The sequence below is a fragment of the Panonychus citri genome, unplaced genomic scaffold, assembly GCF_014898815.1.
Source record: "Panonychus citri isolate SS breed McGregor unplaced genomic scaffold, ASM1489881v1 Contig00007, whole genome shotgun sequence".
NCBI lineage: Eukaryota > Metazoa > Arthropoda > Arachnida > Trombidiformes > Tetranychidae > Panonychus > Panonychus citri.
The window spans coordinates 38,030-54,068 of record NW_026515412.1 but is presented as its reverse complement, the minus strand read 5'-3'; the positions used below and the strand labels follow the sequence as shown (position 1 = coordinate 54,068).

Sequence of the window (16,039 nt, the reverse complement as noted above, 5' to 3'; positions counted from 1 at the left end):
CCACAGTATTTAAACCGAACCCAAACTAATAAACCTTGTCTTTAGTTGATGACAATTGAAGAGATAACATCTCTTAGTGTATTTTTCATTTTCTTTGTTTAGATCTGAGTGTTTCCTTCTTATAACAAGAAGAAGAGTTAATTTGATTAACAGTTTTAATTAGATTTAATTGTGTTTTTCCAACTAAAACCAACAGGTTATGGGCTCAGTCACCTTCCTGTTTCTCTACTGATATTTGAAACAACAAATTTGATTTGATTGAATTTTCTGTTTGTCTCTTTTTCTCTCTTTCTCTCAAATAAAAATTACCAACAATTTGTTGTGTTTGTAACGATTGTTTTTCTTTGTGTTTGTGGTGTTTTTTTTTGTGTCTCTTTCAATCAACCAACAACTGAATTAACATATTAATATTATTAAAAATAAAAATTTCCATTTTTCTTGATCAACAAGTTGTAACAATTGAACATCAATAAGCATCATGATTGATTCTTCTGAACTACTTTCAATTAAACTTTCTAATGATAATTACCTTCACTGGAAGGCATATATACAAGCCGTTCTTCAGGCTAAAAATGTATGGAACATTGTTAATGGAGCTGATGTTCGTCCAGTTGCCTTCACCGCCGAAGAAGCTTCAACTGAAAGAGCAACTGAAGTCGCTAAAAGAAACAAGGCAATAGCTGATTGGAATACAAGTGATGCTTTAGCGAGAATGCTCATCATCAACTCGATTGATAAAGAACATGTGAATCTCATCATTAATTGTGCCTCATCTTCTGAGATGTATAATAACATCGTCAATCATCGTGAACAACGGACAACAACACAAGGAATGGAGGATAAGACGTAAGTTGACCGATCTCAGATTTACTTCGGCACATTCAGTTAGTGGTTATTTTGCTGAACTCGAATCAACAGTTAAACAGATGAAAGATTTAGGAATTAATGTTGATGATAACTCGCTCATGGTTAAAGTTTTAGATGATCTTCCCAATTGTTTCCAATCATTCAGACAAGCTATTGAAATAGCGATTACTGCAGGTCAAAAAATTACTTTAGGTAATTTGAAAACTCAATTAATGATCAATGAGAAAAGAAATCAAAATGAAAATGAACCAAAACATGGTGAAGCTCTTGTGAGTAAAAATATGAATAGAAAGTTTCATGGTAAGAGATGTTACATTTGTGGTGGTAAAAATCATCTAGCCAATAGATGTCGACGAAATAGAAACAGAAATAATTTCAACCAGAATAATAATACTAATGATAATAGTAGCAATAGTAACAACGGTAACAACATGAACAGTTCAGTTAATAATAATAATAATAATCAAAAACAAAATCACCACAAGAAACATTTCAACAAGTTCAATAGCAACAACAATTACAACAACAATCAAAGTAATAATAATTGTAACAATCAAGGTAAATCTAACAGATCTTATTATGCTAATAATGTTAATGAAAAAGTTGATGAAGATTCAAATGAAAAGAGTGATAATTTTTCTTTAACAATTAAGGAAGAAAAAGTTAATTGTGATCAGTGGCTTCTCGATACCGGGTCTTCTTATCACCTTACCGGTAATATTAATTGCTTAACTAATTTTAGTTATTTAGATGAACCAATTCAATTGACAAGCGAAAGGTGATGTGTTAGTTGATTGTTATAATGGATTACAATGGATTCCATGTAAATTAGAAAACGTTTTGTTTGTTCCTAAACTTGGGAACTTCAATTTGTTTTCATGGGGACAAACTGTAACTAAAGGTTTCGGTTTGAAATCAACCCCAAAATCAACAGTAATTTTCGATATTAAAACTGATAAGATCGTAATTGTTGCTCAGAAATTTGGTAATACTTTTAAATTGATGATTAAATTAAGAGAAATTGATGAAAATGTTGTTAATGTTGCCAAAGTTGATACTTTGAGTTCTTGGCATAAGAAGTTAGCTCATGTTAATGTTTATAAGATAATCCAAATGTCGAAAGATGGAATCTTACCGAAGATTAAGTTGGATTATGAGCCAAGTGAGTTTACCTGTGAAGGTTGTATTAAGGGTAAGATGATTAAGAAATCATTTAAATCGGTAACACCGAGAGAGGTTGAAGTTGGTCAAGCTTTACATTGTGATTTACAGGGACCAATGAGTGAACCATCACTGAATGGAAGTAAATTAGCATTAGTTATTAAAGATGAACGAAGTTCATTTAGAGGTGTTTATTTTCAACGATTTAAATCTGATTCATTTGAAAACTTCACAGAAAATGACTGGAAACAAGGTGAAGATTATCAGAACTGATAATGGTAAAGAGTTTATCGATTCTAGAGTAAAAATTTTATTTAACAATAATAATATTACACATGAGCTGAGTGCACCTTATACACCAGAACAAAATGGTCGTATTGAGAGAGAGAATCGAACTATCACCGAATTAGCTAGATCAATGTTGTTAGCTAATAACTTACCTAAATTCCTTTGGGCAGAAGCAATGGCTACTGCTGTATATGTGCTGAATATGATTCCGAGTAAAGGTCAACGCAAATTGACTCCCCTTGAAATGTTCACAAAAGAAAAAGCAAAATTTACTCACCTTCGACCCTTTGGTAGTATCTGTTGGATCAAAATTCCCGATAGTTTCCGGAAGAAGTGGGATCCGAAAGCCAAAAAGTGTATCTTCGTTGGTTACACTAAAACGAGTAACAATTTCCGTGTCTATGACCCTGTAACAAACAAAGTTAATGTTACAGCTAATATTAAATTCATAGATGATGATTATGATGCTGAGAAAATGATAGATGAAATTGTTGATGATGAACCAATTGATCTGGAAGAAAAGTGTTCAATTGATGAAAATGAAAAAGAAATTGATTTTGATGATAATTGTAGTGAAACAACTGAAATTTATGAACATCCACCTGATGATGTTGACTTAAATGATTGGATAAAAAATGTTGTATTTCAATCAATAGTTACTAATTGTGAACCTGTTAATTATGAAGAAGCAATTAATTCACCTGATAATGTTGATTGGATAAATGCGATGAAAGATGAAATGTCTTCAATTAAAAGCAACGATACTTATGAGTTAATGGATTTACCTGAAGGGAAAAGATCAATATCATGTCGTTGGGTTTATCGTATTAAAAGAAATTTGGACGGTACAGTTGACCATTACAAGGCTCGACTTGTAGCCAAAGGTTTTTCGCAAAAGGCGGGAATCGATTACTTCGAAACTTTTAGTCCCGTTGCTCGTTATGATACGATTCGAGCTATTCTAGCAATTGCTACTGCTTATAAAATGGAGCTACTGCAGTTCGATATTAAAACAGCTTTTCTTTATGGTGAATTAAATGAAGAAATTTACATGGCTCAACCACCCGGATTCGAAGATGGAACCAATCGAGTTTTAAAATTGAAAAAAGGTCTTTACGGCTTAAAACAAGCACCTCGTCAGTGGAACGAGAAGGTAAACAATTTCTTCAAAACCTTAAATTTTCACCAATGTGATGCTGATAAATGTTGCTTTGTTAATTTTAATGATGGAATAACAATTTGTGTTGTATATGTTGACGATGGTTTGATTGCGAGTAATAATCAACAACAATTAACAAGGTTAATTAATAAACTAAAAGAAACTTTTGAAGTTAAAGTTCATCCCCCTAAAGTTTTCGTTGGGATGGAAATACATCAGAGTGATGATAAATCAACAATTAAGATTAAACAATCAAGTTACATTAATGATCTTTTAAAAAGATTCAAAATGGATCAGTGTAAACCGTTATCAACACCAGGTGATACTAATCATAAACTATCATCATCAAATCAACCACCTGATACTAATTTTCCATATCAAGAAGCTGTTGGTGCTCTCTTGTACTTGTCGATCATCAGTCGACCAGATATTACATTCATGGTAAATAAATCGAGCCAATTTAATTGCTGCTACGACGAAAGTCACTGGAAAGCAATCAAACGAATTTTTCGTTATTTAAAAGGAACAATTAATTGTGGGATAACCTATTCAGCCACGACTTCAAATTTACAGTTAATTGGCTACTGTGATGCTGATTATGCCGCCGATATTGATACCAGGAAGTCGACCTCTGGTTTTTGTGTTACTCTTGGCAACTCACCAATTTCATGGGCTTCGAGGTTACAACGAAGTGTCGCTCAGTCGACAACCGAAGCTGAATATGTTGCTATCGCTGATTGTCTTAAAGACGTTATTTGGTATCGTCAATTAATGAAAGAGTTAAAAGTTCCAATTGATTCTCCAGTAAAGATAATGAGTGACAACCAAGGAGCAATCAAATTAACAAAAAATTCAGTTTTTCATAAGAGGACCAAACACATCGATGTCCGTTACCACTTCATCAGAGATCATCAGGAAAGAGGAGAGATAAAAGTTCAGTTCATCCCCACCGATAAACAACCTGCTGATATGCTAACAAAGTGTTTGTGTTCACCTTCATTAAGAAAGTGTTGTGACTTTTTAAATATTAATTGAGTTACGTTTGGTGCAAGGGGAAGTGTTGGTTATATAAGCTTAATTCGCGCTTATTTAAGCTTAATTATTAACAATTTAATCGTTTATTATATTAATTTAAACGTTTTTAACTTTTCGATTTTCTCCCATTCACTTAACATGGGAACTCATTAGTTTGTCGCCATCTTTTCGCGCCCATTAGCTTTTCACTTGTTGTAATGTAATCATCTTGTAGAGCTCATTAATTGCAATCGATTCGTATATTAAGATAATTGATTGATCATTTGGTTCTCGAGCAATTAACCAAAAACCTTAAATTTTCATTAATAATTTAGCTTCAAGTAAACTTTTCGCACACACGATAATTTTGATGAAATCATTACAATTAAGACATGAATAGGGTATCGTTAGAAAGACAATTAAACATAGAATCGACCAACATACTAATCATTAATATGAGTTGATTAGTCTCTGAGATATGAGCCTTAACATTTGGTCGATTCCCAACAATTAAGTTAATCATTTTTTCTTAATTACTTTCATCTCTTTCTTTCTAACCTAATTATTATTTTATATTATTATTATTATTATAATTACCAATAATTATTGAGATGATCAACCAACTAATGACCATCCCTGCCCATTAGCTGACCGACAAAGGGTAAACTAAGTTTTACCATTTTACTTATTCTTTTCTTTTGTGCCCCAAACTGTCACTCACGTTACTCTCTCTCATCTTATCTTCTTTCTCTTCATCTCCTCTCATCTCTCTCACGTACACACACACAAACAACACTTTCAACCGCCAAAAATAACCAAACCCAAATATTGACCAATTGGGTCATTTGATTCAAATCTTTGTAACGACCAATCCACAGTATTTAAACCGAACCCAAACTAATAAACCTTGTCTTTAGTTGATGACAATTGAAGAGATAACATCTCTTAGTGTATTTTTCATTTTCTTTGTTTAGATCTGAGTGTTTCCTTCTTATAACAAGAAGAAGAGTTAATTTGATTAACAGTTTTAATTAGATTTAATTGTGTTTTTCCAACTAAAACCAACAATATTAATATAATAATCCAGGAACTAAATGATTTCAATGATCTTGGATCAAGGCCCTCGGTCTTTCAATCGAGCATTTCATTCAAGTTTTGAGTTTCTAGGGATCATGGTTGCCGAGTGATAGTTGAATAGCCCTGTATTTTTCTAATTGTTCTGTAATCAGAATTATTCCTCAGACAAAGCTCGAAGTGTCTCCTTTATTTATTTGTCTTCTTTGTCTTCCTTCACACATCAACATGGTAACTGTTGTTTGACTGTAAAGACGAAAATACTGAGGGAAGGAAAAATTACCAGTACAAAATTCAGATTTGAACGCAAAGAAATTTGAATAATCGACATTGACTTTCAGTTTCTTTTTGTTGAAAACCCGTTCTCGAGATTCTCAATTACCTTGACCTCTCAAAAACACAACTGAGAATTGCTCATATTCATTAACTCGTATATTTAATATCTCGAGTCTCATAGTAATTGAGACAGTATAATTTATCCGTCGTTTTTTATCCTTAATCTAAGTGTTTATCTTATGCATCATTGTCATTCAGAAAGGTTCGAAAAGGCTAAGAATTGAGTAATAATCATTCATCTTTCATTCCAAGATGCATGTTTAAATAAGTTTTATTTTCTTTTCTGAATAGCAATAACGAGACTAGAATGACTAACAAACATTTTTGAGTCAATGGTGATAATTTAATAAAGAATCAACAACATGATACTATTAATAATAGTTGTTGACAATAATTATCAATTCGATATGTTTTCAAGTGTAAAAACTGTTTGGTTTCGTCTTAATTGATCATCCGATCACTTGAAATTTCCAATACTTGATGTGTTACCATCGATGATTAGTTAATCAAGGTTAATTAATCAAGGTAATTTACCTTTATGATTGACGAGACAAACAAAACTCTCTCGTTATAATATCGCAATAAGAGTTTACTAAACGCAAAACTCACTGATTGACTGATAAAGTAAACCCTTTATATTTACCTGTTAATATTACCAAAAGCTACTTAATTATCAATCAATTTACTAGTAACAATTAACTTATACTCTTTGTTGAAACTTTATTCATTTAGAATGAAAAATATTATCATTATCGCTTTGTGTCTTATTGGTGCAGCCAATTGTTTTGTGCCCGGTGGTTTCTTCCCCGTGTCTATAGATGATCCTCAGGTAGTTAATTTAACCTCCAAGGCTGTTGAATATCACAATCAAATTTCCAACAGCGCTAATTATAAGAAATTAGTTAGAATTCAAAATGCTCAAGCTCAAGTTGTCGCTGGATCTAATTATGAGATCACTTTTATCGTTGGTTTCACCGATTGTGCCAAGTCCAATATTACCGGAAAAACTTGTAATTTATCAGCAAACGTAAGTTAATTATCTACCTAATTAAACAAAATGTTCATCACAAAATTTATTTTATTTGACTCAATTTAATTGTTAACAGACAATTCCAGAGGAATGTACTTACAGAATCTTAGTACCACTAAATAACCAAGTTGAAATCACCCGAGGCGATTGTAAACTAACACAAGCACCAACCATTGCACCCGTTTGATATTCTCGATGATAAACAGTTAATCAAATTACATGTAATTGATATTCTGATACTTTAAGTGTAATCAGAGTAAATTTTCAATAATAAAGTTAAACTTTGCTCGTTGAAATTACTTTGTTTTCATTTTCTATTATATAACTACAAACGTCCATATCATGATATCGGTGAAAATTGAATTCTGAGCCAATTCAGATTGGATGAATTGTGAAAACTTTTCAACAATTAAAGGAAAATGAAGCGTCACAATCAAAATTTAAATTAGAAACAATTTCTACTCGGTTGCCTTGGTAACTAGATTTTTCTGTTTGAATTTAGTAAACAAACTTTGTTTAACAAAGTTAACTGTTAATGTTTCCATCTAATCATCATCATGACAGAAACAATTAAATTAGATGTTAACAGGGCTTTAATTGACCCAAAATTTGAGACTTACTATTTAGCTAATCAAGAGGTTAATCAACAATCTATTGATTTGCCAAATTCTGCCAGTGAATTTACTTTACCCGATAAACAACTTTACAGTTTCCTCCATTTTTCCGCTTTTTCAAATGATTTCAATTGTTTGTTCACTGATCCTTTTAATGGTCTACAATCAGAGTGTTATTATGTTGACAATCAACTTAATGTCTTAAGTGTTGAAATTGATCAATCGAGTAATTTGATTAATCCACCGGTTTGTGTATTCAAAGTACCAACCAACAATTACCAAGCCAATGAATGTATGGTAACATTATCATTCCCATCTGAAGAGTTTGTTTTGATTCTGGTTTCTACATGGTAAGTTAATTAAGATGGTTTAGTTTATTGATTGGTATTTTAATTGTGCTTCTCATTTAAGCTCAACTGTTGGTCAAGCTGATGGACATTTATCCTTGTTGATTGTTTCCACTGGCCACCGACAAATACAGGCTCACAATTGGACTGTTGTTAAAACAATCAATTTGTCCCATGAAGCTTCATTTGGATTATGCTGGAAGAATGGAGATCAATTAGCCAAACAATTAACTTGTCCTGCTAAATTAATTGACAGTAATTTCCATTCAAGAGATGATTCAGATAAATTGAAAGTGATTATCCTTACAGTTGAAAAAAATGATCAAGAAAAATTTGAATGTCGATTGAATTGTTTACATTTAGCTAATCAAAAGATGGACACAAATGGATCATCAAACTGGACAATTGAGAGATTTCAACAATTAACTGGACCATCTTACCCATCATATATCGGTGTTGATACTGATAAAAATGGAGTATTGTTCATGACAATTGTATCTCCAAATCCATTCCGATTAACATTTGACTCTCTTGATAAACCAGCAGCAAATTGTGATGGTCAAGATGAGATGGACAAAGACGATGAGAGAGAAAATATTTATTTCTATTTTCAGGATGAAAAAGAGTTAACAGTTAATTTCAAATTTCCTCTGGATATTCAAGTGAAACACATAGAAGTTACTTTGGGAATCGATGAGATTGAAATTCGAGTAAAAGGAGAAACAGTCTTTAAGGAAACTCTTTGGGCACAAATCGACAAAGAATTAAGTTGCTGGAAATATGAAAGATTGAGGAAAGATGACATTCCCATTATCGAAATATATCTAATCAAAAAGAATAAGAATCAAATTTGGGATCAGCTGTTTAAAGGAAAAGAACAAGGATCTCATTTACCAATTGAAAGTGAACAATTAAGAACGTTAGAAGGGTTGAATTCATTGATTGTTCGCTACTCCGAGATAAATGAATCAAGTGATATTCCTTCAATCTTTGGTAATGAACAATGTGATGAAGTTGCTGAAGATTTAACTCTTTACCGTATTAATTGTCATCGACATATTATCACTCATCAATCTTATCTTACTGGACATCAATGGTTATTTAGTCGTAAACTGGACAATCGTTTATTACCCTGTTTCTCACTGCGACATGATGTTGATGCTTGTATTTGGCAACCAAAGGTTAAAGGATCTCGATTTCATATTGAACATATCGCTACATTTTCAGCCTTGGGTTATGTTCAAGCTTCCAAGGAATCGAAAAGATTTTTTAACTGTTCACTTGATTTTGATTATTCTTTCATTGTTGATTCAAATAATCATGTCTACATTTACAAACAACCGGCTCCTTCCGATGGAGTAGTTAACCGAAAGAAAGGTGTCAGACCTAAAATCGCCAAACAAAAGGTCATCAATCTTGGACGCGAGTTAATTCAAGTTCTAGGCTCAGTTGCATTCAAAGATCTTCTATTGATTCTTAGTCCCAAAAAGTTAATTTCAATCAAAATCGATTTCTGATTTTAATAAAGTTTCTCCTTGACATTTCAATGTACAGGGCGAGCACGTTATATTAACAGATTTGTTTCCAAAATCAAGTCATTGACAAGAATAGGTTAGATTGTTGGACTTGTCATATTATGGGAATTATGTACAATTGATCAAATAAACACAAGTAAACATGATGATGATTCGATGCACTTGTATTCTCTTCAATCATTCGAGAGATGAAATTGTGAGAGTAAAGAACCAATGAAAGCAATTAGAATTCCTGTTAATCCAAGACTTTTAGATAATCTAGAAGAATAATTATATTTACTGAATATTGAACAACATGACACCAAACGAGATGAATATACCTGATAATAGAAAAAGGAATGAAATTGAGTGATAACTCAATTTCAATTGACTAAAGTTTGGACTTGGTTTTCATGATTCAAACATGTTAAAGGTGCTCGATGAAGACCAAAGCATTTCAATCTTACTTGATAGACGATCCGATTGTACATAAGACCTCCTTCAAATGCACGATAGCTCCGTTGAAATATCATTCGACTGATGCTTGGCCGTTTCGGTTTGTTGATCAGGAAAATATATCTTGATTTGAACAAAGGGACTTGAGATATATCATATGGCTCAGCTAGTTCATATTTGCTCCCATGTTTGCAACCATAATTTTTAACTATTTTTAAAATCGGTTGGAAGTTTAATTCCACTAACCTTTTCCGGGAAATACTATTATTAATGTATCGATACAAGTCAGATATGCTTTTATCTTCCCATTTGAAAACAGATAATTTTTCTGAGATCGTGCGAGAGATTTGATGCTGGTCGTTTTGAATTTCATTCCTTCATTGAGATATTTCTTGGACAAAAGGATTATAATCATATCTTATAATATCTTCAAGTGTCTCTAATTGTAAATAATCAACATAATTTACTAGATCAGTTTTTAATGAACAAGAAAAAAATATTCCAATAGTTAAAAGAATTGTAAATAGAATAAGCGAAAGGGATTGAGATAAATTGAGAGATGAAATCGTTGAGTTTAAATTTTGACAGGAAATTAGCTCGAAATGTGACCATAAAATTTCACTAATATGTATTGATGGGGATGATCGCTTGGTCTTGAAGTAAAGGATACTTATTAGGATACTCATCAGAAAGAATATCGTTAACCAGAACCAAGGACCAAATACAGATACAAAGTCAAAAAATGTCGAGTGAATAGTGTTAAATTTTAGCTCCTTTTTATGTCCTAAATAACATCCAGCTTCATCTGCGATTGATGCAGATGTCAAATTAGTACCAATACTATCCAAATCATTAAGAGATGTTGCGAGTATATAATCGACATCACCAATTTGAAGGTAATGTAAAGATTTTGTACATGAACCATTGGCGAAACATTTACCTCCAATTGGATCTTGGATTGGTACGAATGTCATATTTAGTCCATTGAACGTTGATGATAATATCTCTAGAAGATAAGGAGCCGCAGAACCGTTAATAGTGTTTGAATTGGATAATGTCAAAAATTTCGCATTATTGTAAACATCAATTCTAAGTGGAATCATTAGAAAATCTTTTTAATTAAACTCATACCACTTAACTTGTTAAAATTTAATGACACTTACTATATCTCGTTTTCTAAATTTATTGAATGAAAAATTGATACAATACTGATTGATTCATCTAATTTTTTTAATACTAGTTAATTACAAAATTTCTAATTAGCAAGTTTCTTTCGCACTATAACAAACTTTTAGCTAAATAAAAGTTTATCAAGATCAATATTTAATTACTTTGATAGTTGCTACTTTTGATTAGTGAATCACTAATAGTGATACAATATAAGTTATCAAAACCGATATAACCGAAACTGAATAATATATGGAGAATATCAATCAAATTTTGGACATTTGATGACAAATGATACTATCAATTTATCAATCTAAGTACAAAACTATTAGTTAATTACTCTAAATAAGATTAATGAATACAATCCAGTTGAAAACTTGAATGATATATTCCAAAAATTAATTTATAAAATATTTCTTAATGACCTAAGAGATGGACCCACGAATAAAAATGTAATTTGGAAGACAAAATGTATTAATAATAAATACGAACTTTCAACTAAACTATTGATAGCATCAATACATTACTGAAATAGCTTTGATTGTCGTCACTTTGATATTAACGTGATTTAGAATGAAACTTTAAAATTACTAAGGTGAATAGTTTTGCGCTACTATCCAGTTCTAATATTGATTTAGAATCGATTACAATTATGAACGTTACGATAAGAGTCGGTGCTTGGGATTATATTCCTTATTGGTATCTAACAAAATCTAATACAATTGAAGGTATTTTTGCTCCTTACGTTTTAGAGATGGTAGCATCCATTTTACATAAGATTCATCAAACATATGTACCTATCGATAGTCGAATCGGATCTAAATGTTCAGACAACGGAATATGTACTCAAGCGATACACAATCTTCAAGTTGGTGATGTCGATTTTATCTTACCAACACCTTTGAGCGCTTTGGACAGTATTGGTACTAACCTGACCACCGCTGCTATTGAAATTGAAGATGGTTGTTATTTGGGCTACAAGAAGAAATTGAAAGTCAATGTCGATTATTCAACTTTCTTTGGATTTATATTTGAATTTGGTCCATGGTTCTGGTTATCATTATTGTCCCTCTTCAGTATTTTCCCATTTATTTTCGTCTTGACCATTAAACACAAAACACAATCAACCAATATTATTGATGTTATCTGGATGCAGATCGAATGTATTTTGCTTCAGAATTTCAATCCGCTGATTCTCATTCCAGGATCATTTCAAGTTTCGGCTCTTTTCATGTTCTCATTGTTATTGTGTGGTATATTACTATCATCATCATTGAAAACCGGATTAGTAGCTCAAATAGATTATTTGAAATTAGAGACATTTGAGGATATTATCAAGTACGATTATAAACCTTTTGTTCAAGAAACTTCTCAATGTTTATCCGATACACAAAACGATCCTCATCCAAGTGCAAGGGAAATTTCATCTAAATTAACCATTCTGGATTCACTTGAGAAAACATTTTCTGTTTCACAGCTCGACCAAGCGGTCGAAATAAACTACCGACCAGCTTTAGAAGCAGTTAAAATGACGGGTTGTTTGGATTGATCTTTTGACACACATTCTATATCATACCATATATCTGATAGCCCAATATACAAATCAAAATCGATTTTTCTAATAAATAAGCAAAATCAGCCGACAATAAACAAGATTATAACTGATCGAAGCTATCAAAGTTTCGAAGCTGGACTTATATTTAATCCAATTATGTACAAAATCAGACTGGGATGCTTGAAAATCGACAAGCTACCATTCTCATGTATGAATAGAGAATTCGAAATCGACCCTTCGTTCGAGCCAATAACTTTCCATTATCTTGTTACTCCTTCAATTTTTCTATTATCTGGATTATCTATTGCATCTTTGGTTCTGATTTTCAGCTTAATATTTTCGAATGATTAACTTTTCACGATGCTTTGGGTGCAATGATGATTATCATGAGATAATGTCACTTCATCTCTAATGTAATCAGTTAATTCACTAGAGTTTTCACTTTTCAATTCTTCAGTGGGAATTTTGGTCGAATGAGAAAGTGGACCTTTCTTTTTCATATTGTTCATCTTTTATACTGTTGATTGGAAAAATGAAATTTCTATCATCATTTTCTCTTGTATGCTCCGTAGCGCTCGTTGGTACAGAATCTTTAAGTTGGTCAAGAGTTTGTGTTTGTAGGCTTGAGATTAAAAACTCGAGATCAACTTTGGTTCTGAAGAAAACAAAAGAAAAGAAAAATAAATTAATGGTTACAATTAAACACCGAGAGCTATTCAAACTTACTTGCAAATAAGAATCCAAGACTTTTCATCATCCGGCTCTTCGCGGTAAAGTCTTAAACAAAATTCAGAATCAAGTTGAAACCAATATTGGTTACCATGAATATCCCTTCCTATGGGAGCCAAACGGAGAGATTGAGCTTCCATAGCATGGACATTAGAATATTCTGAGATAAATTTAACTAATTCTCTTTCCCATTTGTCCCGTTGAATTTATTATGTCTTTTTCTGAAAAGTTTAATGTGTAACTCGAACATTTCTTCTGGAGCTGTAAAGAGATGAAAATAACTCGACCTGTTAATCTATGAATTTTATTTGTAATCTGGAAGAATTATTAACTTATACAAAATTAAACAGCCAAGTATTGGGCATGTGAAAGGTTTGATTACCCGGGTAACAGAAAGTCACATTAAACGCCGTTTGAATATTAACGTATTAAGACACATTTCTGAATGCTTGATACATAATATGAAACGGGATTTGAATTGAGTTTAATGCTTTGAAAATTTTTCAATCTTTCATGTATTTTTCCTCACAATTCTGTAGAAATTCATATATGAAAAAGAATAGAAATGTACAATTTTCAAGCTTACACATACGCGTTGAAGGTAAAATAGTTCAAGGAAAACTTGGAATTCATGAATGAGAAGTAGCTTTTAATTATGCTCAAAATTGAAATCGATTTCTGACACCCAAAAATTATTCGGCTGATCAGTGACTGGAATTAAAATGATTTTACAATTAATTTGGCAAACATGTATTACATTGGTAATTTCTTGAGAAGAAACAAGAGGGTACATGTCTGACAATGTAGGGATAATTGAAGTTAATAGAGCGGACGATGGATTTTCAGATGTTGTTAAACTCGGTCGCTTATGTTTTTTGTATGTTTTCACAATAGCAAAGCAGTCACTGAGGTTAATTGAATCATTATCAGAAATGATAAATTTTTCGATTGTTCCAAACTGTTTTTGATCATGTTCATCCGTGAAAGATACAATAAAACTAGCTGATTTTCTTTTTTTCTTGTAATCTCGAGCATGATAAACACAATTTTTATACCTTAATCTACTCGTGGTATAATAGATATTACTTTGTGTAGGTGAAATATCTCTCGAATTCAGCAGTCTTATCCTCATTTGATCATTTTCTGTATATTGAGTCAATTCATCTATCAAACATGAATAACCTGTGATTCTTCTATGAAGACTTTCTGGAATTTTGCTACTGTTAAATTCCATGTATGAATCAAAATGTTCTCTTTGCTTCTGATCTATATATGCATTTACTATTTGTTGACCGAATCCTCTAGTCCCATTTATTGGTTTTTTCAATTCATATATGAATCCTTCAAATGGAAACGCAGAAAAATTTGTGATTGGCCCTAATTCTGCAGCCATGGATGATAAATGTTGCAAGAAATGAAGATTGGGATTCATAGATGAAAGTGAAAAGACTTCTTGGTGTGTCAAAATGTAAGCATTGAGAAGTGTGTGAGAAAGCCTGATATCATGCAGATTGACTCTTTCTTTGCAAAGTGTTTTTACTCCAACTGAAAGAGTCAATAAGAGAATTAAATATTCGGACGATAATTCATGTTTGAACAATGGTGGTAAGAGAAAAAGCCATATTTTGAACACACTTGCTTTAAACAGCTTCAATTCATACAAGGTATCAGGTTTTCGCTTAAAATCATGCGGGAAATTTATACTTTTGAGTTTTCTCGAAGTGTTTTCAATTACTTTTTTGTCGCAGAACGGCTTGGTTGATAGAAGTTGCTTAAAAACTCCTAGTAAAACACAGTGCATCCAATCGATGGGTACCTGGGATGGCAAGTCAATTACTCGCGTAAGGATTGTAGGGCCTTTGATTCCTTTAACTGGACGATTATGTCTAACCGCTTTTCTTGCATTAGTCATGTATGAATCATGAGTTCTCATAATGAATTCAGACGGATCTTTATATGGATAAACATGTTTACGTGATCTATCATTGATTATGACAGTCTTTCCAGGCTCAAAGCAATATGGACAGCCAAAAAAGCCATTGAATTGTTTTATATTTAGCGATTTGGCTTTCGCTACACTATCCATTACTATCAGGCCCACTTTTACTGCATATGTGTACTCTAATTGCTCGTACATGAAATGATTAACTCTGTCTAATAAACCTTGCAATTCATGCATGAAACCGTGTTGCCAAAGTTGTTCATGTGAAATTTTAGCTTCGCCACACCAGAAAGCAGAAAGACCAATGTTTCTTGAGTTACATCTATGTTTCATTGGAAGTTCAGCCAATTGAAAAGACAAAGGTGTGATGAACGTCTTAGTTGATTTAGTTAATCGTGCATCATCATTGTTGATGATAAGTGTTACTTTAAAATCAACATCTTCCTCAAAGTCAGACCATAGCTTTCGATAGAAATCAGATTGGGTAAATGGTTGTTTCATACATGAAACACTCTGTAGAATTTCATAATTTCTTCTGAGAAGGAGCTCTAAAGTTTTTTTCATATTGAAAACGAATAAATCACCATGTGTTTCCATACATGAATCTTCATCATTTTCTATGAAGTCATTTTCCTTTGAGCAAAATTTCTTACACAAGTAATCCATTGGCTCCACATCTATAACTTTGCGTAACTTTTTGAATGTTTTCGGTAATTCTTTTTCCATTTGTGATTTCTCAACGAAGCGTATTAGTTGATAAATAGTTTCACGTTTTTTAGCTGATAA

At 32.1% G+C, this 16,039-nt stretch overlaps 2 protein-coding genes across 2 annotated transcripts; both read left to right on the top strand.

Annotated features, from left to right (window-relative positions):
* The first annotated feature begins 6,473 nt into the window (after positions 1–6,473).
* LOC128389066 (nudC domain-containing protein 1-like) lies at positions 6,474–9,463 on the top strand. The gene is made up of 3 exons (XM_053348577.1): positions 6,474–6,926; positions 7,006–7,893; positions 7,955–9,463. The coding sequence occupies exons 2-3, from the start codon at positions 7,487–7,489 to the stop codon at positions 9,405–9,407; spliced, it is 1,860 nt and encodes a 619-aa protein (XP_053204552.1). The 5' UTR covers positions 6,474–6,926; positions 7,006–7,486; the 3' UTR covers positions 9,408–9,463.
* LOC128389074 (cystatin-like) lies at positions 6,633–7,116 on the top strand. Its single transcript, XM_053348587.1, has 2 exons — positions 6,633–6,926; positions 7,006–7,116. The coding sequence occupies exons 1-2, from the start codon at positions 6,633–6,635 to the stop codon at positions 7,114–7,116; spliced, it is 405 nt and encodes a 134-aa protein (XP_053204562.1).
* Positions 9,464–16,039: the final 6,576 nt, after the last annotated feature.

Bases quoted from the DNA above. Each gene is read 5' to 3' on its own strand.
- LOC128389074 (XM_053348587.1), top strand. From the start codon at position 6,633: ATGAAAAATATTATCATTATCGCTTTGTGTCTTATTGGTGCAGCCAAT. The intron at 6,927-7,005 runs GTAAGTTAATTA...AATTGTTAACAG, and splicing joins CTTGTAATTTATCAGCAAAC to ACAATTCCAGAGGAATGTAC.
- LOC128389066 (XM_053348577.1), top strand. From the start codon at position 7,487: ATGACAGAAACAATTAAATTAGATGTTAACAGGGCTTTAATTGACCCA. The intron at 7,894-7,954 runs GTAAGTTAATTA...TTCTCATTTAAG, and splicing joins TTGATTCTGGTTTCTACATG to CTCAACTGTTGGTCAAGCTG.